Here is a 21,841-nt window from a genome sequence, read left to right on the forward strand (position 1 = left end):
TCATCTGCAAAGTTTAACATTTTCTGTTGCTCTGCACAGCCTGATAGTAGGCATATGCTAATCATACTGCTATACACAACATCTTAGAAATATTTTGAAAGATCAAGTTGAGGAGTAACAGTGAATCTTGTTCAGGAATAGAGTCAGGAATACTCTGAGGAAAATATATTGAGCCACTTAGAAGAGAGCAATATTTAAAGAGCTGTTATTCAGGTTATGATCTGGAGCACCAAGCATCTCTGGATGTTCTGGAAGATAGATTCACTTCCTCAGAGGGATTTTCTCCTGAAAAAAAGATAGGATTATAAATCTAGGAAATAAGATTTTTGCTTCTTTCAAAACTAAGATTAAAGTCTTTCTTTTAATGTGTTCCTATACTCACTACCAGGTGATTTTTTTAACTGGGAACACACACTGAAATTTGGACTACTCTAAATGATTTCAATGTGAGAAAAAAGATTTGGAGATAGTTGGATTGTTACTTTGGAAAATAACAAATAACGAATTGACCCACTGCTTGCAGTATATAAAACAAAGATGGCAATTATCAGGGATCATAGATAACAAAAAATGTCACTAGAGAAAGAGGAGTTTTCATAGTTTTGTATTTCCAGTTTCATTTCTATATGAAAAAGATTGAGGCTTGGAATCATAATTAAAGTTAACCACAATTTGTGTATTAGTCACAAAAATACTGAGATTTGCTAAGGAGCATGAGCTTGCATTGTTGGGTAAAACAGTATGACATAGCATTAATGCATAAGACTAACATATCATCATCATTTTACCATTAAGATTTCATTTTAATTATATTTTGTGTTGCCTTTTGTTTCCAATGTATTTTTCAATATAAATATTTCTATATTAAAGACTTTTTTTCTTTTTTCAGTGAAGAATGCACAGGAGTATTGATATTAAAAGTAATCCATCAACATTAGTTACTTTCAAAATTCCATAGGATCAGTGGTGAGTGATAACAAGGCAAACAAAGTAGCCAGTGTACTTATGTCAGCATTTTGTCTCTTAACTCAAAAAGCAGTGGGTTTTTTTGCTGCAACTCCTGACTGCTTTTTAGTTCAATATAAAGAAAATAGTTCTGTGCACGATGTATGGAAACAGATGAACAGTAGCTCCCCAGTGTTCATTATTGTGAACTTGATGGGATACCAAAATACCACAGTCTTTATGATGACTGTCATATTGAGTAGGAAAAAGGACTTAGAAGAAATCAACTCATTAAAAGTTAAGCCTCAGTGTTTTTTGGGATTAGTTTGTATCCCAGGATGCCAAATGACATTTTTTTTGCCTGTATATCTACAATTTAAGTCTTCCAATGAGAATCCATTGCAGGTATAATTAGCAAATGTAGTAAACTGTGCACAATGCTCAGAGAAAATAAGTTGGCGCAGAGGGTCTTCTCTGGCTTCCTTAGTACCCAAGAAATGAATACAGCTGCAATATTAATAGGGGATGCAAAGTGATGTACTTTTCTGTCATGTGACTGGTGTTGCTACTTAGTGGAGTGAGCATATGTAGCATTCAGCATCTTCTTTCTTTTTACTGGGTAAGTCCACAACTGGTGTGTTCTTTTATGAGCTGCGTTTTTGGAAGTCCTAACTCTGTTTAGAATTTAACTTCCAGTTTTTTATTTGCTATGGAAACTACAAGCATGTGATTGTATAGTTCATTCCAACATTGAAAGCCTTGTATACTTTATGGCTCACTGAAGAACTCAAAAACTTTTGCAAGTCCTTCTCTTTTTGATAGTGCAGTAATGTTAGGTACTAGCAAGTTAGGAGTTCCTCAGCATGAAAGATGAATATGCATGTTAATAATCAAAGCTTTTCTCCAATTCAATCTTAAAAAGATTTCTAATGTCATTCTGTATAAGTGTTTGGTACTGAATTTATTGTCATATATTTCCTGCTGTCTGCAATTTCGTTCAGCATTCATAACTAATGAATTACAGAGGTAAGCGATCTGTGCTGTTGAATTTAATTTCATGTATTAAAAATAAGAAATTATAGATTTGTTTCTAAAATCAAGCAAAGTGATTTTCTTTTCAGCTTTTTAATGAATGAGGACTTAGGAACTCTAACCCATCTTCCTTTACTTTGATGTCAGATAGAGGAGGTATTGAAATTTCTGTATATTCTCTGCTCACTAGTGCAGAGAGGGTTTAGGATGTAGGTCTATATTTATTTTTCGATAGAGAACTCCTCTCTTGCCATACATATATTATGGAAGGCAGAGTGTTTTGCTTCAGCTCTCCTTAGTTATTCAACTTGCAGCATAAAGAAAAGAGTGTGGCAGCATTACAGCTGACTGAAAACCAGAGAGACTTATTTGACTAGAATCCGAAGAGTATGTCCAGAATGATATTAGCATCCTTTTCATCTATAACATGGTCAAATTGTACAGCAGATTCTCTTGAAACATAGTCTTTTTCTTTCTTTCTTTGAATTTTTCAACCAGGTTAGTCTCTGAACTCTGCTCGTTAGAGGGCTGTTTAGAGTGTTGTTTGAGGTCAGCAGTAAAGGTGATACAAGTACAGCAAGTACTGGCCAGGGCTGTTTAATTACACATAATGCTAAATGTGTAACTGTATCTTGAGAAACCATCAAAATCAGTGACCTCAGATTTTGGTATTTATGGTTTCACAGCTCTAGTTCTACAGGAAGATAGAGAACACCTCTTCTAGCCAAGGCAGCCATGCAGAATACTTCTAAACTGGCTACCCTGTAATACGATTCAGCCCTTAACAAAGGTGGATTCCAGTTTTGTCTGTCATTCAAACATGTTTTCTTTTTTCAGTGTGCTTAATGAGACATGTACAAGGGGGCTAATTTTAATCTAATGATTTTGCAGTTATTCAGTATGTTAGGGGAGCATAATCTATGTCTCTCAGATTGAACAATTTGAATTAGTTGGCACAAATATTTTCTTTCCTCTTGAATTTCTACCTTGTTGAAACATTAAAAAAAGTATTTTTAGTTATATTATTGTTTACAAAATGCTCTGAAATCTTCCCACACAAGATGTTATGGAAATGCAAACCATCACACTCATATTCATATCCAAAATGTGAAATAGTATACTAATCTGCATTGAAAAATTTGCCCTGATTTTTAAGCATCTCACTGGAATTCAGGGACCTGTGGAAGAATGAGGTAAGGCTTCTTGACATATTCGAGGGGTATTTAGAGAAAGAAAGCATATTGGATGTTTCAGGTTTATGAGCCTGAGAGTAAATGTTGTAAGTTTTGCCTTTTTTTATGAACAAACTTTAGCAGGTTTCACTAGTCTGTGATAGCAAAAGAATGAACATTTACATTGGTTTTCACATTTAACAATCCCTTTTAGAACCACAAATAAACAAACAAAAGCCCAAAGATGCTCCTATCTTGTTACAGTGTCCTTTTATAATTGTAAATTTGTCAGCGGCGTTAGCTTGAAGGTGTCACGTATGTTAGGATTGCCTTCGAACTCAGCTAGTTAACACTCTGGTTTAGCATTTAAAATATCAGGAATGCATATACTTGTCCAATTTAATTTTTAAGACATGGCACATTATCAAATAGATGTGCCCTGGAAAGAAATGAGAGAAAAGGTTTTCTCTGTTCAGGGAGTCTGTGTTTTTACTGTTGCCATGGTTAAAGCCACGGTTTGTCTGTAGCAAAAGGGTTCTGATTTCAGGTTTTACAGAATTGTTATGCCTCCTGTTCCCTATCCTGATAGAAACTATATTGAGTCAGCGTGAGGTTTAAATTAGGTTCTTCCCAAGAGGCTGCTACCATCGTGGTAGATATAAAAAAATCTTCATATGTTACTTTTCTTTAGTCTAGGATGAGGGCCTGCCACATGTGAAAATTTTAACAAAAGAAGTTTAACTGGAGACTACCAGTTACTACAAATGCCTGCAATGCTTGCAGTACCATATATGTGGGTCTCTTGAAAGGGATTCGGTATCAAAGCTTACAATCATCTCTAGTCTGATGTTCCTTAACACTATTTCTTACAGCCGAATATTTCTCCTGTTTATCCTGATGTTAGTCTATTTGTAGAAACAGCCCATGTACTTTAGTAAATATATAATTCATTATATTTAACTTTTTCCCTGCAGTGAATTTAATCTGGAAATGGATTGTAAGGGATACAAAAGATTAACTCTAAAAAGTCAGTAGGAATGATAGTAGTAGGTAGGGAAGATATTGAAAAGTAGGAGGTCTGTTCTGAACAGTAAGCTAAGTGAGCTGTCTTCAGAGATGTAAGCACAGTAGTGTTTCACTCATGTGAGAGTGACACTGTCACTAAATTACAGGACAGTGTGCTAATATGCCCTTTATTTTTTCATACAAACTGCAGTTCAGATTTCTTTGTAGAGATGTAAAGTTGTGCAAGGAAATAGAAATTAAGTGACATAAGTAAATTAAAACTCATGAAGTATGAGGAGGAAGCTGGTGAACTGGAAAGATTCAGGGAGGTATTTTTGTTTGGTATTGCCAAAGTTGCAGACTCATACTAACCTTGGTCATACTCCTGGTAGGCAATAGAGTTTAACTATAGATGAAAAAGAAGCAGGGAAAGGAAAAAAGATGTGAGGTTTGTTCCCCTGGATACACAAACTTTAGTAAGGTAGGAAAGATGTTCTGAAAAGTAAACTAGTCAGGAAAAGTGTCTTCAGAATGCCAAGTGATATGATGATGGTTTATTAATGTGAGAAATTACAAATAATGAAAGGATTAGCAGAACAATGAATCTCTACACAATGTCTCCAAGAGGCCTGAAGTCCTGACAGCACTTGACACGCTCGCGGAAATACCCAGACATCATGAGTGGAGGGAAGAAACTATTGCTGAAAGGTCAGATGATTACTTGCTGATATTGTACAATAATCCATATTCACACCTTTAAATCTTTCAGGCTTAGCAGCTTTGCAGACCTAAACTCAGTATTTCATTCCTCTGCAATTTGCTGCATACATACACAGAGGCATTCATGCAGGTGTATCCCTTGCTTTTGCAGCCTGTCAAAGTTTTAAAAGGAGGCAAGTTTATCAGATGTCATAAAGGATGTCTGAGAGGTATTTGTTGTTTTGTTCTTTTTCCATCTTAACATCCCACTCGCTGTCCTGTAAAGTTTCTTGAAGAAAATGCAGTATAATTTCTCAGCTCAGTTCAATGCAAATTTGAGAAAACAGAAAGGAATTAAGAAATAATTTAGGGAAGACCAAAAGATTCAAGAGTGTGGTGGTAATAGTTTCATTCAAATATTTTGAAGTGAAAGGAGAACCTCAAATTCATTGTTCCTCATGTTGTCTCAGCCATTTTCAGTCATCTGTTGTATCACATAACTCCTGTTGAAATATGAGAATTACAATAATAGGTGTTATAAACTACCATAGTGAGCTTTTAGATTACAATTTCTGAGAGAGCTGATGATTTTTGTCTGACAGGCCAAGATAACTTCCTCTGTCGTATGAAAGTAAGTCATTCAGTGTAAGATGAGTCCTTCAACTTGGAGATGTGTTATCTTAGAGAAACTGCCTACAGATGTATGGATACCTATGGAACACTTGCCCTGTTTTCTAGACCTTTTTTCTTGTTTTTTTTTCTTCAGTTTTATCTGTTTGCAGAGTTCTTGCTAAAGTATTTTTGTTTCATGCTCAAGATTTAGGTACTAAATGACCTAATCATGGAAAGGTGCTTTGAAAAAAAAAATTCTACTTCCTCTGTTTTTTCTGTAGCTGAACTGATGTTCTTGGATTCTTTCAAAAGAAAGCTTTTGAAGTAAGAAAGCCTTCTCAAACTCAAAAGTGTTTCTTTCAGAGGAAAGAACCTGGACTGAGAATAAGAGATGAGGAGGACTGTTTTGCCAAAACTAAGTAACTGCACATTGTTTCTTAATGTACCATTTTAATTCAGCAAACATGGATGACTGTATTGGCCCAAACTTGCAAAGAAATCATCAGAGAGACAAAAAGTAGACTCTTGCTGCAGTTCTCAATGGGGTTTTTTTGGGTTTGGTTTGGGGTCCTGCCCTCTATTTCTATTAGTCTCAACTTGGGGCTACAAACACCTTAGGGAAGCAAGTATTCAGTTATCTTACCGTTCTACTCTTTTTTTCTCTTTTCCCCTCCCTGGTGAAAAATATGACTTTCTGTAGCCTAACAGGTAATCATTCCAAATTTCTCAAAACTATGATTCCCCATTTTTCAGTTAGGGTCCAAAAACTTCATTAGATGAATTAGAGAGGTTTGGAATACATTATATGGTATAGAAGTAATTTCTTTAACAGAAATAATTATCCTCTCTTTAATTCAGCTTTATGCCTGTGATTCGTGTTTCATGTTTTGTTCTAATGCGCTGTTATAATATCTATTCAATATTTGTGTTTTATTGTGGTAAATATGCACCTATAATGATGGAAATTTTGTTATATAGAAATACGAAGAAAATGCAAAAATCCCACAGAAATCAGTAAGTGTGGATGAAGCTATTATACACTCATGTGAGATCTGAGGATATCTCCTTCACTGTCAGTTCTCATTTCTTATTTTGGAGAGTTGTTCTGTATTTGTAAACGTTGAGTACACAGTATAAATTGTTATGCACCCACCAAAGCTGCTCTATCACTTTCCTCTGCAACTGGACAGGAGAGAGGAAATATAACAAAGGGTTCATGGTTTGAGATAAGGTCCAGGAGAGATCACTCACCAAATACCATCACGAGCAAAACAGACTTGAAATGAGGATATTAATTGAATGTGTTACTGACAGAATCAGAGCAGGATAATGAGAAATAAAATAAATCTTAACAACACCTTCCCATCACCCCTCCTTCCTTCCCGGGCTCTGCCTCCTGCCCCCCCAATGGTGCAGGGAGTTGGGGAATGGGGGTTATGGTCAGTTCATCACAGGTTGTTCCTGCTGCTGCTCAGGGAGAAGAGTCCTTCCCCTGTTCCAGCGTGGGGTCCCTCCCATGGGAGACAGTCCTTCATGAACTTCTCTAACCTGAGTCCATCCCACAGGCAACAGTTCTCCATTAACTGCTCCAGGGTGGATCACTCTTCCATGGGATACAGTTCTTCAGGCACAGCCTGCTCCAATGTGTGTCCTCCACAGGGTCACGAGTCCTATCAGGAAAACTTTCTCCATCATGAGTTCTTCTCCCCACTGGTCAGCAGGTTCCTGCCAGGTGCCTGCTCCAGCGCGGGTCTCCTCCACAGGCTACAGGTGGATCTCTGTATCCCTGTGATCCCCCATGGGCTGCAGGGACACAGCTGCTCCACTGTGGCCTGCATCATGGGCTGCCGGGGAACCTCAGCTCCGGTGCCTGGAGCACCTCCTGCCCCTCCTTCTTCGCTGACCTTGGTGTATACTTTGTTGTTCCCATGTTCTCACTCTGCTCTTCTCTGGTTGCAAATCTGTGCAATAACTTTTTTTTTTTTCTTCTTAAGTATATTATCACAGAGGTGTTACCACCATTTCTGATTGGCCCAGCCTTGGCCAGTGGTGGGTCTGTCTCAGAGCTGTCTGACATTGGCTCTGTTGGACATGGGGGAAGCTTCCAGAAGCTTCTCACAGAAACCGCCCCTGTAGCCCTCCTACTGTCAAAACCTGGCCATGCAAGCACAATACATGGGTCCTGACAGATGAACTTGGTTTCTGCCACTCAGTAGTAGCAAGGTACTATCTCTAACAAAAGCCCATTAAGCTCAGTAGCATGTATAATTTCTGCAACAAAGTGGAATGTCTTCTAACAGAGCAGAACCCTAGCAACACTAGAAATAGACTACCACTAGTTGTGTCTTCTACCGTTATTGAATCAAGAAAGTGTTTTTAACCAAACCCAGACTCCAGTTTTTCTAGACTCAACTTTCTGTTGAATACACACTCAAAATGTGTCAAATTTTTGAGGATAAAGAATAGAAATTAAAAAGGAGCTGAACTCTTTGTCCATGTAGAGGAAGATCTATGGGTAGCCTCTTGATTTTTTTTATACTCTTTATACCAAATGATCTGTATAAACCAGAATCTGGGATTCCTCTTCACATGAGAGTGCATTCCTTCCATGTCCACAGAGATAAAACTCCTTTCCCTTTTGTGTGTGCTCTCTCACACTCTGACCTTATGACTCTTGCATTTCTGTCTGTGCAGTGGCCTGTCTTCAATGGGAAAGGTGAAGAGCAACTCCATTCCTACTTGATGGGCACTAGGGGAAGTGGACTTATGTCCCTCAAGTGGGGAGAGACATGAATGCAGGTTTTCCATTTCCTGGACATGTGCTCTAACAATTAAGCTGTGTACTAGAGACAGCACTCATCATAACCAACTGTTTTTTAAAGGGTTTCTGACTCAGTAAAGTATAGAAGTTCTAGGAACACTTTATGCGTATCTGTTGGATTAGACCCATTAGGGGATTTAGATGTGTGAATATTTAGTTTGTAAATCTCTTAATGACCTTAGGTAAGGAAATATCCTTATGAGGTTGCTTAGTTAAAACTAGGCATAAGCTTCAGTAGGGAAAGTAATAACTAAAATTGAGGTACTCAGAAAGTTTTTTCTGGACAAAAATGTAGGTATTATGGGTATGGAATTTCTGAATCTAAACATCATGGTGTTGTCTTCTGCACTTGTCCAAAAATATTGTTGTGTACTTGTTAAAGATCTTACATTTATATACAACTTATTCTAAGAGTATTCAAACTAATGTAAAATAAATAAAAAACCTACCTGTTTGGTTGGATCTCATTTCCAGGGGGCTTACTTGGTAATTGCAGCACTTTTTACTGACATTATGCTTGTTTTTACCTGTTACATATTTCTGTAATGGGATGATTGACTTTTTTTTTTCTAATTATCTACGTGTATGTTATGAAGTTAGGTATTATTTGAACATTGCAATTTATAGGAATCATTATGTAATGTATCTTGATGTGGAATCAAAAGCATTTTGATTTAAACAACACTCTTTATTTAAAGAGTGTTATCCATATAACATTGCCAAGTTCCTTATCTTTTTCTTTAATTTTCCAATGCAGATAACAATACCCAGACCTTCAGTGGCATCCACACAGTCTGCTTCGGAGAGCTTTCACTATGGCCACCAGCTGGAGAGAAGGGAGCAGGATGGTCAGTCTGTGGAACACACTGTGGAACTTTCCTCTCCAAAGGAAAGTTTGCCAGGTTTGGTTGTGACAGAAGATGCAATTCCAGCTTGTGCCAGCAGACCAGATTTGGTACTTAATATCAGCCAAGAGGTGCTTGATAGAGAAGGACTTGTCAAAGAAAGTGTGAATGTCCTGGACTGTGGCCAAAAGGACCTACTTGAACAACACAGTGGGATACAGGAAGAGAATGAACTTGAAAATATTCCTTTAGGGGAGACTGAGGAAGAAAGGCTTCCAGTGATTTCTGAGGATGGCATTGAAATGCTAAGCAAAGAGCAGAATTCTTCTTTGCCAGGAAACTCAAAATCTGCAGAGGAAGAACCTCTAACAAATACTGAAGCTGCTGAAGAATCAAAGGCAAGGCCCGTCTGTTTGGTGCCAAATCAAGATGAGGGTATGAAGTCAATAGCACCTAAAGCATCAGAATTGTCTCCCTCAAGAATTACTAACGCACATGTTAATAAACAGGCAAACAAAATAGCAACTGTTCAGGAAAATGGTTTTCATTCTGATAAAGAAGAAGTCCATAGCCAAGACTTGAAATGCCACCAAGTGGCCCTTACTACTTTTTTGCAGCAGGAGAACAAAAAAGAGAAAAATTCTCCCAGAAATGGAGAGTTATTCCACTGCATTTCAGAAAATGAGAATTCTTACCGATCCAAGAAGGACTCAGTTAAGTCTCCTTTTGTATTCAGGCAGAGCCGAATCCCAGTTTTAGCACAAGAGATAGACTCAATGTCAGATTCCTCTTCTGTTTCAGCAAAGGAAAAGCTTCTTCTAAAAAAGGCCCATCAGACAGACTTGGTGAAATTACTTATGGAAAAGAGACAGCTCAAGTCTTTCCTTGGTGACCTCTCAAGTGCCTCTGATAAGTCACTGGAGGAAAAAATGGCTGCTGCTCCAGTACCATTTTCTGAGGATGATGTTTTAGCTTCATTTTCTAGATTGACACTGGACTCTCATTTCAGCAAGCAGAATGAAGATAGCTCTTTATCTCCAAGCAGTCCTCAGTCTAGAAAAAGCAAGATTCCAAGGCCAGTGTCCTGGGCAACCACTGATCAAGTCACCGGTTCAACTTCATCTCAGTTCTTTCCTCGGCCGCCACCAGGAAAACCACCTACTAGACCTGGGGTAGAAGCTAGGTAATGCAGAGAAAATAGAAATAGGTTTTCAGGTTGGATATGGATTTGAGCTAGACTGCAGTTACTGTGCTGTATGTAATCCTGTAGAAGTTCCATCCTTTAACAGATTTTTGAAAAAATGCTGGGTTTCAATTCTCTGAGAAATCTCACATTGTTGAAGAATGAATGAGAAGTTATTACACAAGAATGACCCTGCTTCACCTTAAACCTTATACACCAAGATGTGTATTCAATATTTTGAAACCTGACAATCTATAACTAAATCTTTACACTTTAAGAGGGGTCACTTTTATGGATCTGCTGATTATTCACAAACCCATAGGAATTTTAATAGGATCTGTTGTAGCCAGCTCCCTTGAAAATTAATCTTTTCTTAATGTAGACATTTTAAGTATTTGGGTCTGGAGCCACCAGTATTGAGTCAGTTAGCTATGCTTAGATCATGGCTAAGTAAAAACAGCTAATTAAAGAAGGGCAGAGGGAATACTAAAAGAAACCGCCTTTGGCACTTCTATATACAGACAACCACAATCTAGTTTCTTCAGTGCCTACATTCCCAGGACAAGAATTTTGACACAGTGGTGCAAAATCCTTTGAAGGAAGTTGTGATGTGCCGTGTCATCCCTTAAAATTGTGTATAATAGTGTACCGATGGTGTGCAGGAATGGATGTACCCCTCTGAAAAAAAGGTGGTAAGCACTGCTCTTCAGTGCACTACTTCCAGCACCACTAGGAAATTTCAGTTATCCTGTAAACACAGAGGCTGTTTATGTGAGTGAGATTATGTAAATATAAATAGTGTGTTGATCTGAACAACACAGAAACCAAAGCCTAGATCCAAACACCTCTACCTTACAGGAAAGTTCAGCTTCACATGTCTCTTCTGCAATGCAAGCTCACCTTTTGTTTCTAGTGATACTGTGTTTCTATTTGAACTTTGAATAGGTGGAAACAGAAATAATCTTTCTTCGTTTCTTCTTAAGGTTACGCAGATACAGAGTCCTAGGGAGTAGCAGCTCGGACTCAGATCTTATCTCTCGTCTGGCTCAAATCCTACAGAATGGATCTCAAAGACCAAGGAGTTCTACCCAGTCTAAGAGTCCAGGATCTCCACATAGTCCAAAAACACCACCCAAGAGCCCTGTCATCCCCCGACGCAGTCCCAGTGCCTCCCCTAGGAGCTCTTCTTTACCCCGTACTGCCAGTTCTTCTCCGTCCCGGGCTGGGAGATCCCATCACGATCAGAGGAGTTCATCCCCACATCTTGGGAGGAGTAAATCACCTCCTAGCCATTCAGGCTCCTCATCTTCTAGGAGATCTTGCCAACAAGAGCACTGCTGCAACAAACCAAGCAAGAATGGTCTGAAAGGGTCTGGCAGTTCCTTCCACCATTCCCCAAATACTAAGACTCCCACAGGAAAGAGCAAATCAACCACTAAGCTTAGCAGATAGGAACTGGGCCTCAACAGGTATAAAGTCTCCTCCTAAATCTGATGCATGTTGTGTCTGTGTACTGTGTATTAAAAAAATTAATCAAAAAAAGTATATTAAAAAAAAGATGTTGAATCTGCACATTTTAAAGAAAGTAAACATTGTAAACTATTCATAAGAAATCATTCTGTGTAAATAATTGGCCAGGCTTTGCCTAAGAGCAGGCAGCAAGCAGATCCACAAGAGGGGAAGTAGAGGCCAGAAAAAGAATGACTAGATAGTCGAAGAGGTGCAATGTGTTTAGAGTAAAAAAATATCCTCAAGGTGAGTGTTTAAAAAGGGTATTTATCTTGATGTGTTTTGTTTACCTAGTTAGAAGATTTGGCCTAATTATTTAAGACCTTACATACTCAAGAGTATGTAAGAAAACCTGAAATGATTATTCCCAAAATGATGTCATCACTCAGGAGATAAGTTCTGCTCAAGCATGGCTTTGCAGTTTTAAAAAAGCACACAGAAGATTAAAGTATTTGTACCTTATAAATTTTTTTCATTTTGAGCTGCACTCATCTCTTGAGTCACTCAGTGCTCATCTTATCCACTATCTATCATGGCACAGATTTTTTACTTAAGGAAGTATCATATACCTTCTCCCTTTTTAGCACTGATGACATTAAAAAATTACTAACATTTGCCAAAATGTTTTTGTATCTATATTATTTAGAAATTTGCTTAGTAGTAATCAGGATCCAAGAAGCTAATTCTCAGTTCTGCAAGATACAGTTCTTTGGGAGTCATAGTGGAGTTCTACATTCGGTAGAAAAGCATTCCTGTCCAGGAAATGAGAGAAAAGAGATGTATGCACTTCAGTGGATGTTGCAGATTTACAAGAAAATGCAATGTAAGTTGGAAAATAAGTTAGAAAATGGAAGTACCTATTTTTTCACCTTTAATTCAACTGAAAAAAAGAACCTTTATTTTTGCTGGCTTTTGTTTTTTCCATTAGTTATGGGTCACCTAAACCACAGATCCTACCATGCAAAGACAACTACCAACCAAGATTTGGTTTTTTTGATAATTTATTTTCTAAAATCATGAAAGATGAAACAGAGATAAGGAGATTGTCTACTTTGTGAACTTACTAGGTTATAGGTGACAGAAATATACTTAACACCCTTACAATATCTAGTCAGAGAATATCAGTCATCAAAGCAAAATAGAAAGAAATCTGAAATATTTTTTATGTTGGATTCTCGTAATTTTTTTGCCCAAATGTTGTCTTGATCAAGTTTTGTTGACACTCAGTAAAGTCCATTCCAACTTTATTTGGAGGACAACCTCTTGTACTCTACAGGATCTCTGTAGAGAATGAAAAGGCATGGTACCTTTTGCTATATTCAGAAAAGAATAATGGGTTAGAATAATAACACACAAGAATGCAAGCCTGAGAAAGATGCAGCCATCTCTCCCTGATTGTTCCTGTTGTGGGGACACTGGGTGCATAGGAGACTTGTCAGTTACTGATCTGCTTGCTGTAGTCATATGCCTCTCCAGCCAGCATCTGTGCTTTTTTATTTAACCTCTGCCAAATGAATACCTTTGGATTAAAAAGGGAATATTTTGTCTCTGAGCTAACACATTCTAATGCTGCATTAAAGCTGCCCTAGAGCTGCACTGAATTTCACTTGCTTTGTCAGACTGTGTTGGTTTTTTTCCTCCTTTCTTACTATGAGTATGTATATTGTTTCCCATACATTATGTAGCACAGTGGGGAACCTTAATTTCATTCAGGTTTCAAGCACTACAGATGAATGCAATAGGTAGGGTATACCTGCTTTTTCTGAAGAAACTGTACCATTGGAAAGTCATATTCCTTTGTATTATATTGTATAATAGGTGCTATACCAATAATTGCATGTCCTCATGGTAAATTATATAATATAAATATTTATATATATACATATATGTATATGCTTATATATACGCATTCTTTCTCATTTTTCATTTGTAATTTATGGACCACAAATAATACAGTTCCCTTTCTGTTAGTTCCTGTGTACTTAAATCTTCTATTTCTCAAAAAAAAATTCTGGAATGCACAAATTCTAATAGCCTTTTTACCTTGGTACAAGACTGAAGGACTGCTAATTTCTCAACCAGCTGATGATTTGTCTTACAGCTTGCTTTTATTTCTTTATAATTTTATGTGTGCATTTGCATATGGAACAAGAACAAAGACTCAAAGGTATTTTTATTTTTTATTACAAGTAGGTCTTGTGGTTACTCATTTTTATTTCATAATGTGAGTTCTTAATTGTGAATACTTGTCATATAGGAACAGACACTCAATGAATATTTAACAGATGAATGTGACAACAAATTTCATCTTTTTTTTTCCTGTTTTCCACATTTCCTTATGGTATACCGTAAGAAAGAATTTGGACACATTGTGATGTTTTTGCCCTGGGCACTGCTGGAATTATTTGTTGAGGTGGTGTGGCAGCCCATGATTATTTTTCCTTATTTTTGAAAAGCATTTATTATGGTCTTCTAAGCTTATTCCTACATTAACATGGTCAGTTTTAGTCAGTACCAACTTTATGCATCCTTGCCTGAAATGCTGAAGTTGAGGTGTTTATATTTTCTCTCTAGTGTAGCAGGATCCAGAAACAGGTAATTACTTTGCAGCTGAGAAAGAATATAACACCGAAGTTTTGTTTTTTTTTTTTGTGTTGTCTTCAAAGTACAGGCTTGTCCATTGTTAGACATGACTATGTAAAATAAATCAATGCTGTAGAAATTCACTTGTACTTGAACTACTTGCCAATGTAAAAATAGTAAACTATGCCAAAACAGAGAAAAAGATATCAGTCGCAATTGATGACCCAGGCTTCTTTTGGTGCAGAAAAAGGTAAAAGGACTGTATATCCCCAGTTGCTTTTTTGCTGTGGATTCAACAGGATTTAAGGAGAAAATCATGCAGATATGAATGGAGGAGCGATTGTGAATAACTTATTTTGAACTACCTGCTCTTCTTGAGTTTTTTACTGCTTGATACCCTCCTCTCAAAAGTTTACAGAATTGCTTACTATATAGTCTAAGGTAGAAATCAGTTACTCTAGTTTGGTAGTGGTCAGCTGATCAACTCATACATAAATATTAGCTTAATATTTCTAGAGGGCCTGTGTAATCATTAAGGACTCTGTAAGCTTCAATATTTGAATATGCAACTGCAGAAAAACACCAATGTACATGTGTGTGGCCCTTATGCAGAGTGTGTACGAATGGTTTATGAAGGAGTTTCCGCAGCACATTTTCAGGGACAGGGAAGATTTTTCTCCATAGTATAAAATGATCACAGTTACTCTGTGTAGTGCATAGAAGCTTACATAGGGATATTATCTGGGAAACAAGAAAATTCAAGGAGCTGTTGCTTTGTCCTCTTCAAGCCTCCATTTCTTTGGAGGGCAGTGCAGTGGAGCCATGACATGTAGCAGATACAGATGCTGCACACACATTTCCTCTTTATGGTGTTTTCTGTGTTGTAGCTAGCACTTTGGGGCATTTTTTAGAGAAACTGAGGCATGAAGCCTTAAAACTTCAATAGAACTTGAAATCACTGGACATTTCACACAGACTTCTGTGCTGTAGTATTGCGTGATAAAATCAATCTAAGTTGCAATCTTAAAAATATGTATTAATATTAATTAACCTCCTTATTAATTGCAAATGCCAGTTACTACTTAGGTAAAACCATGCTAAAGTAATAGGTAGTATGATACAGTAAAGCAATGCTGGCAAGTTGTACGATGCTAGGCACCTATCTACTATTTGAGCAGGATTGATAAGCATAGTAATTTTCACTGCTCAAAGGCAGGAACAATATGAGGTCTTAACTGCTAGTTATATATAATTATACAGGAGGCAAACCCCTGCGGAGTGACACAAGGCATTCATTATAGCCACCAGCCATGTCCTGTCTTGGGAAATCTGGACATATTCTTACCTTGAAGTCTGCATGTTTATGATCAAGCTTTCTTGCATACCTCACAAAACAGTCTTGATGTACAGGGGAGAATCTGGTCCTATATATTTAAAGATAGCTTGAAATATATTTCATGTGAAAAAGACTTGCAAGAGCTCTATCATCTATGATTTGTAGTATTAAGATATTAACTACAGCTGGGAAAACACAATTTTGATTTTATATATATATAAAAATACACATTTTTACGTAAGTGTATCTACATATACACTTATATAGATACTGTATATTATATAGAAATATATATATACATACATACATATGTGTGTATATACATATAGATAGAAACAGTGTCAGCTATTCCATCCTGTTTACTGGAATTCATTTGCCAGAGTGAGATGAGGCCTGTTTTGCTTTGATTTACTCTGGTCTCCTCTTCCTCTACTACAATTTCCTAATGATGCCCTAATTCTGAGTCTGTGTCTTTTCCATATTACGAGGCCTGATTCTATAGTCCTGCTTGGGCAAAACTCCTGTAAGTCCTTCTTATTGCAGTAACATTTTGCAACAGTTGACTCTAATGCTTCTAAAAAACATTTTTCATTTTCTTTTCATTGCGAATGTAGATAAAGCCAGACTTACAGTATAGTCTTTTTCTTGTAAACAGAATTTTTCCATAAAGATTTGGACATTTTTATGGAACACTAAGAAACATAAATTCTGGTAGGAAGAAACAGATTATTCCAATTTCTTTAAAGGGTCTAGTGACAAACTAAGGATATGTGCCTCCAATTTTTATATATATGTTAAATGAGAGAGTAATTTTCTGAAAAGGAATAGGAGAATAAAAGAGAGCACAAAGTCAAACAGGTTTCTGATTATAGGCCTAGAATATATTAATTTTTTTATGCAGGACTGATCCTGTGAGGTGATGAGAGCCATGTCTGTCTTGTCATTTTAAGTGAGCAAAGCTCTGGTTAGGTTGACAAACACCATGATTCCCTATGGTGTGTTCTCTGTATGCTTTTCCACTATTAGGAGTGGTCATAGAACTGTCAGCTATATAAATGGCAATTATCCATGATTCCTTTCTTCAACTGGTAAAAGCTTTGGATGCTCATTGGATGGTGAACATGGCAGTGCTAGGTTAGTGGTTGAACTTGGATTTTGGAGGTGTTTTCCAGCCTTGAGGATTCTATGATTCCTGTTTCTGAAACTTGTGGAACAGGGCATAATAATTTTATTCTACTTCTTTTAGCTAATCAAGTAGGCAGTGAACTGGAAGGCTTTGTTTGCTGTTTTCCTTTTGGCTCAAATGTCATTGCTTGTAATTATTACAATTTTCAATAACCATGACCACCGGCAAAGGGAAGTGAGGTTCAGTGCTTTGACTACATGTAATACACAGGCACAGGTCATACATTTTTTAGCTAATACATGCAAATCACATAAACATGCACCTCACACAAGAATACCTCAGGTGTCTGCTGGAAGCCAGTCTTCCTTTTCCCTACATATAGCATTTGTGAAAGAGAAATTATATACAAGTCAGCCTGGATTATGTAATAATTGTCTGGAATTATCCTAAGACATAGCCAAATGCCAAAAAGTTTTATCACTCATTTTCATGTGGTTTAAATAATCATGTTTAAATATTCATCTTTGAGGGGGTTTTTTGTTTGGTTAATTTTTGTTAGTTTTTTAAAGAATAATTCACAGGAGTCCATTGTTTCAAAGACTATTATATTAACTTGGCAGTTACTCTCGCCATCCAGGTTTGAACATGTAGGCTGATTTTACTCTCCATTGATGGTAACACATTCTTTCTTAACAGTAACAGTGACAAACCCAAGTGTTAGCATATGTCATTCATGTATTTTGCTTCTGTTCCTCCTCTACATTAAGAGCTTGGATCCTTGGGAAGTCTTGCTGTTCTTGTGCAGGTGAAATTTCATTAAAATTAGTATAGGGTCCTGTTTTGTTGAGGCTTTTCCCCCTGATTAGGGGGATAAAGACACTTATTTTTTTTGTTATTATTATGACATGACATGCCTTTTGATCTCTACTTTTCTGTATTACTGCTGAGAGCCTGCTTTGGCCAAGAGTATGATGTGGTTTCTTCGAAAACAATACCACAAGTGTGCTACTCAAGTGCTGATCATCAATAAGTGTCTGTGGGAATTCAGCTGGAATTAATTTAATGTTTGTTTTGAGATCACTTGATCTTTGACCTAACTTTTACATAAAGGACTTATAGTAACAGCAGAATAGCTTGCTCCAAAAGATGCAGTGTAATTAGTTTGGTCTGCTTGACTTCAAATCCTTTTAAACATATATCTGCTGCACGGCAGGCAAGGTCATAAAGGTTTGACACAAAGTGAGGTGGGATTTTTTTGACTATTTCACATCTTTTTCCTCTGACTGGAGATCTGGATTGTTGCCAAGCACCCTTCTCTGCATCCTCTTTGCTTTTGTTGGCTAGAAAGCAAGATTGGAAATTCTTCCCCAACTTTTTTACTTTCTTTCTACAGAGTCAGCCCAGAGAGAAGTTGCAGTGCTTGTGCTAACAGACACCAATTTCCAAATGCTTTCCTATGAATATCCAATCTAGTAAATAAATAAAATCACCAGCAATGCCTTCAGACAAGTGCTGACTTTTTGAAGCTGCCAACCAATGGCTGCTAATCTAAAATCTCTGGGCAATACCACAGAGAATGAAATCTGTGTATGAATTAAAAATACAATGTTATCACCCCATAAGAAATCAAGTACGCAACAGTAAAGTCTGCAGCATGATTAAATTAAGTGGAAAGTAGTTCCAAGGTAATTTTTTACCATTGAGGAAGACAAATGTTGAGTCCTTCAAATTCTCTTACTCAGTAATTGCAGTTCTCTCCCCTCTTTGGAAATCTTCTAAGCCATTCTTTTCATTTAAGTTTGCTCAGGCACCCAAGAGCATAAAGAGTTAATGCCCTTGTAATGGTCATTTGTACATAAAGTTGTAATTATTTATTTTCTCATTTGTACCATATCAAGGCTTTGTACAATGTTTAAGTTTTGTTTTCAAATTATTTTGTATTTTATTTTTATAAACTGGTTCTAAATAAAATATTCATTCAGCATGCAAAACTTCAATTCCTAATTGTGTTTGTATAATGACTCATTAATTTATAAAGCTTCAGTTGAGTTTTTTTCAATTTTTTTTTACTATTGTAATTCAAATGGAGAAAGTACTTTGGCAATGATTATTTTTTTTCTCTGTTACAAAAAAGCAAAAATCAAGCATGTGTTGGTACTACGGCAGCATGAATAGATGTTCATATTGCAAATCAGAATGATTGGATCAAGGATTGGAAGTATAACTGATTTAGTAGGTTCCTGTGTTGCATATCCGTAAGAACATATGCATGTCCATAAGAACAGAAAAACCCAAGTGGCCTCCTCAGAATCTTCCCATTCTATTTGCTCTTGCTCTTATCCCTTCTGTCTGTATTCATCTAAACAATAAATGATTGGCACATGTAGATCAGGTCAATTTAATTAACAATATGGTGGTTCTGAAAAGCCGGCTGCTGCTGGCTTTTTTTTCTTCAAAATTGTAGTTTTTTTATATAGTCAGAGGCCACTATAATTGACTTCTTTTGGTGATAATCAGGTGTCTGGATGTAGTCACTGAGCTTTTACAGCCTCTTGAGGAGACCTGTACAATACACTTAAGTGGCAGATAGCAGAGAAATGAGTGAGTGGAAGTTGTTACTGAATCTGAGAACCTTGTGGTATGGGGAAATGCAGTGATAAGCTACCAGTTGCTCTAGTTTCCTCCAAGACCCTTTTATTTATCTTTCTAGTAAAATTAGGTAAAAGTAGAGTGCAATATCATCACAATTTATATTTGTGGTTTGTGTGCCTGCAGGTCTCAGTCCTGTGCTGTGGCAAATATTGCCTGCTCGTTGCACAGCAGAACAAGTTTTTTAGGGAAGTCCAGAAGAATTGGAGAAAATTTCCTGGATAGATTTCTCAGCATTACCACTGTTATGCCTTGTATGTAAGGCAAATTAAAAGCGAGCTCTGCCTTTGTTCACATCATTGGCAGTATTTTCACTAAGGTTCATGATCAGGTCATTAGCCCGCTTAAATAGCTTCACACAAGAGGAAATACATTGGGAATTCATTTACTCAGTAACAGCCAAAGAAAGTGATGTTTCACCTTGTGTTAAGAGCAGCCAGAAACTTAATGTGATGGCTTTTGGATGTTGTGTGCTTTTGGCGCCTCTAACAGAATCATCACTTGATCACAGAAAGGGTGTGTAAAGAAATAGCAAACCAGCTGTATTAACTGGAAGATGAAAAGAACAAATTTGTGCACTCTGTAGTGGCAAGAGGTAGCTCAGTTTCTTTCCTTGTTTAAAATATGTAAATCTGGATCGTACCAGAAATGGAAGAGGGATTTTGGTCTGGCTCCAGTATACATTAGCGGTACAACTGACAGATTGGGAAAGAAGCAAGATTGGAACAAAGGTGCTATGGCAGATTGATGTTGAGGTCTGGTCATTGTCTGCCCACTGAAGCGTCTTTTGGCATTGCCTGGCTTGTCTTTAATTACACAGGAGATTCAATCCGCTGATTCTGCTCTTAGGATCTTGCTGAACTTTCCTGTACTTGCACTGTAGCTCATTTAAATCAGTACTTGAACATGAGAAAGCCATGTAGCAGACACACCTCAACTCTCCCTAGAAATGCTGTAGTATGTGACATTCAAGAATTCACAGTTGCAAAAAGAATTGAAACATCAACAGAAAGACAAGAATTGTCACAACCTGGACAAACTCAAACTGCTGCCCAGAAGGACCAGGTAATGTTTCAATCACATTTTGTTAATCTGCCTGGAATGTCATAGTAGCATTTATTTGCTTCTTTGTCCATGAAAACAAAATGCAGAAGACCCCGCTCTAGAGAGTACATTTGTACTGATGGGGGAGAAATAATGCTTCCAACGGTTAATTTGGAAAGCTTGTAACAACCAGGTTAATTTTGAAAGCTTGTAACAACATAGACTCAGAAATCTGACTTAGAAGGATTAGGTCTTTCTCATTCTTCAACCCAGCAATTTATTAATGTCTGTCACACACACAATCTCCTTTTCTTAAGGTAAACCTAAAAAAGAGAACCTTCTCTTCTTCAAAGCATTAATCCCAACTGAGAGTGTGCTGTATGTGTATACTTTTTACTTTTGTGAAATATTTGCTTCTTTTACGCCATCTATGATACTGAAGAGAAACACTTGCTAACACCTTGACTGCCCTGTGTTCATGTTTTAGCAGGCAGCAGCTGTTGGTTTCTGAAATGCAGGTGTGTGAAATCGGTCCAAATACCGTAATGGTATAAGGGCAGAAGTGAAAAACTGAAATGTATGTTTTCATATGGTATAGCATTCTGTCACGGTTGACTACAAAAATTACATACTTTGCCCTATGATTACATATTCTTATGCTTCTAGGAGAGGGACAATTGGGTTGCCATTCTCTGTGCCAGTTGTATTTGCTAAATTTGTGCAGCAGGAATGCTTGGGCAAACTAACTGTAAAACTAGAGGCAGCTAGTCATTGCTATAGGCCAAATTTATCTTTAATGAACTTTAATGTTGTTGATAAATGCTTAAGAAGTCAACCTGCATGATTTTTCAGGTCATTGGACAGAATTGCAGGTGAGAGTGTTTTTGTTTCCCCTCCTGTACGGACACCAGATGTAAGAACACAGCACATCAGCTACTTCTGAACTGAGCAAAGTAAGAGTGGCCGTATTTCTCTATTTTAATCATGTGACAAAAAACGAGACTACCCTGCTAGTGCAGTAAAACAAAATGTCTCTGAGGAGAAGGTGCATTTGACAAGCTGAGAATGAACAATAGCCAAGGGGAAGAATGCTGTATGAATTCTGAGGATTAGATTCATGAATCAGCAGCTCAGTCCTAAACCATTCATAGAATAAGCAGGTATCTCAAACTCTTACTGGGATGCCTTGCACAGAACAGACTTAAAAAAACCCAGCAACAGCCAAGCAAACACCCACAACTTTATAATTATTAGAAAAAGGAAGTACTTAAAAAACCAAC

The 21,841-nt window shown here is 37.2% G+C and overlaps 1 protein-coding gene across 6 annotated transcripts in view; it reads left to right on the forward strand.

Moving 5' to 3' along the window:
- TTBK2 (tau tubulin kinase 2) overlaps nucleotides 1–18,872 on the forward strand; it is an 83,057-nt gene extending 64,185 nt beyond the window's left edge. For all 6 annotated transcript variants that reach the window (XM_051791969.1, XM_051791971.1, XM_051791970.1 and 3 more), the window contains 2 exons: nucleotides 9,044–10,314; nucleotides 11,298–18,872. In XM_051791969.1, the coding sequence (XP_051647929.1) occupies nucleotides 9,044–10,314; nucleotides 11,298–11,766 (1,740 nt within the window). In that variant the 3' untranslated portion in view covers nucleotides 11,767–18,872. The remainder of the gene's footprint in view (nucleotides 1–9,043; nucleotides 10,315–11,297) is intronic.
- Nucleotides 18,873–21,841: the final 2,969 nt, after the last annotated feature.

Source organism: Manacus candei, unplaced genomic scaffold (genome assembly GCF_025592945.1).
Source record: "Manacus candei isolate 608988 ecotype Guabito, Panama unplaced genomic scaffold, ASM2559294v1 h1tg000033l, whole genome shotgun sequence".
In the NCBI taxonomy this organism is placed as follows: domain Eukaryota; kingdom Metazoa; phylum Chordata; class Aves; order Passeriformes; family Pipridae; genus Manacus; species Manacus candei.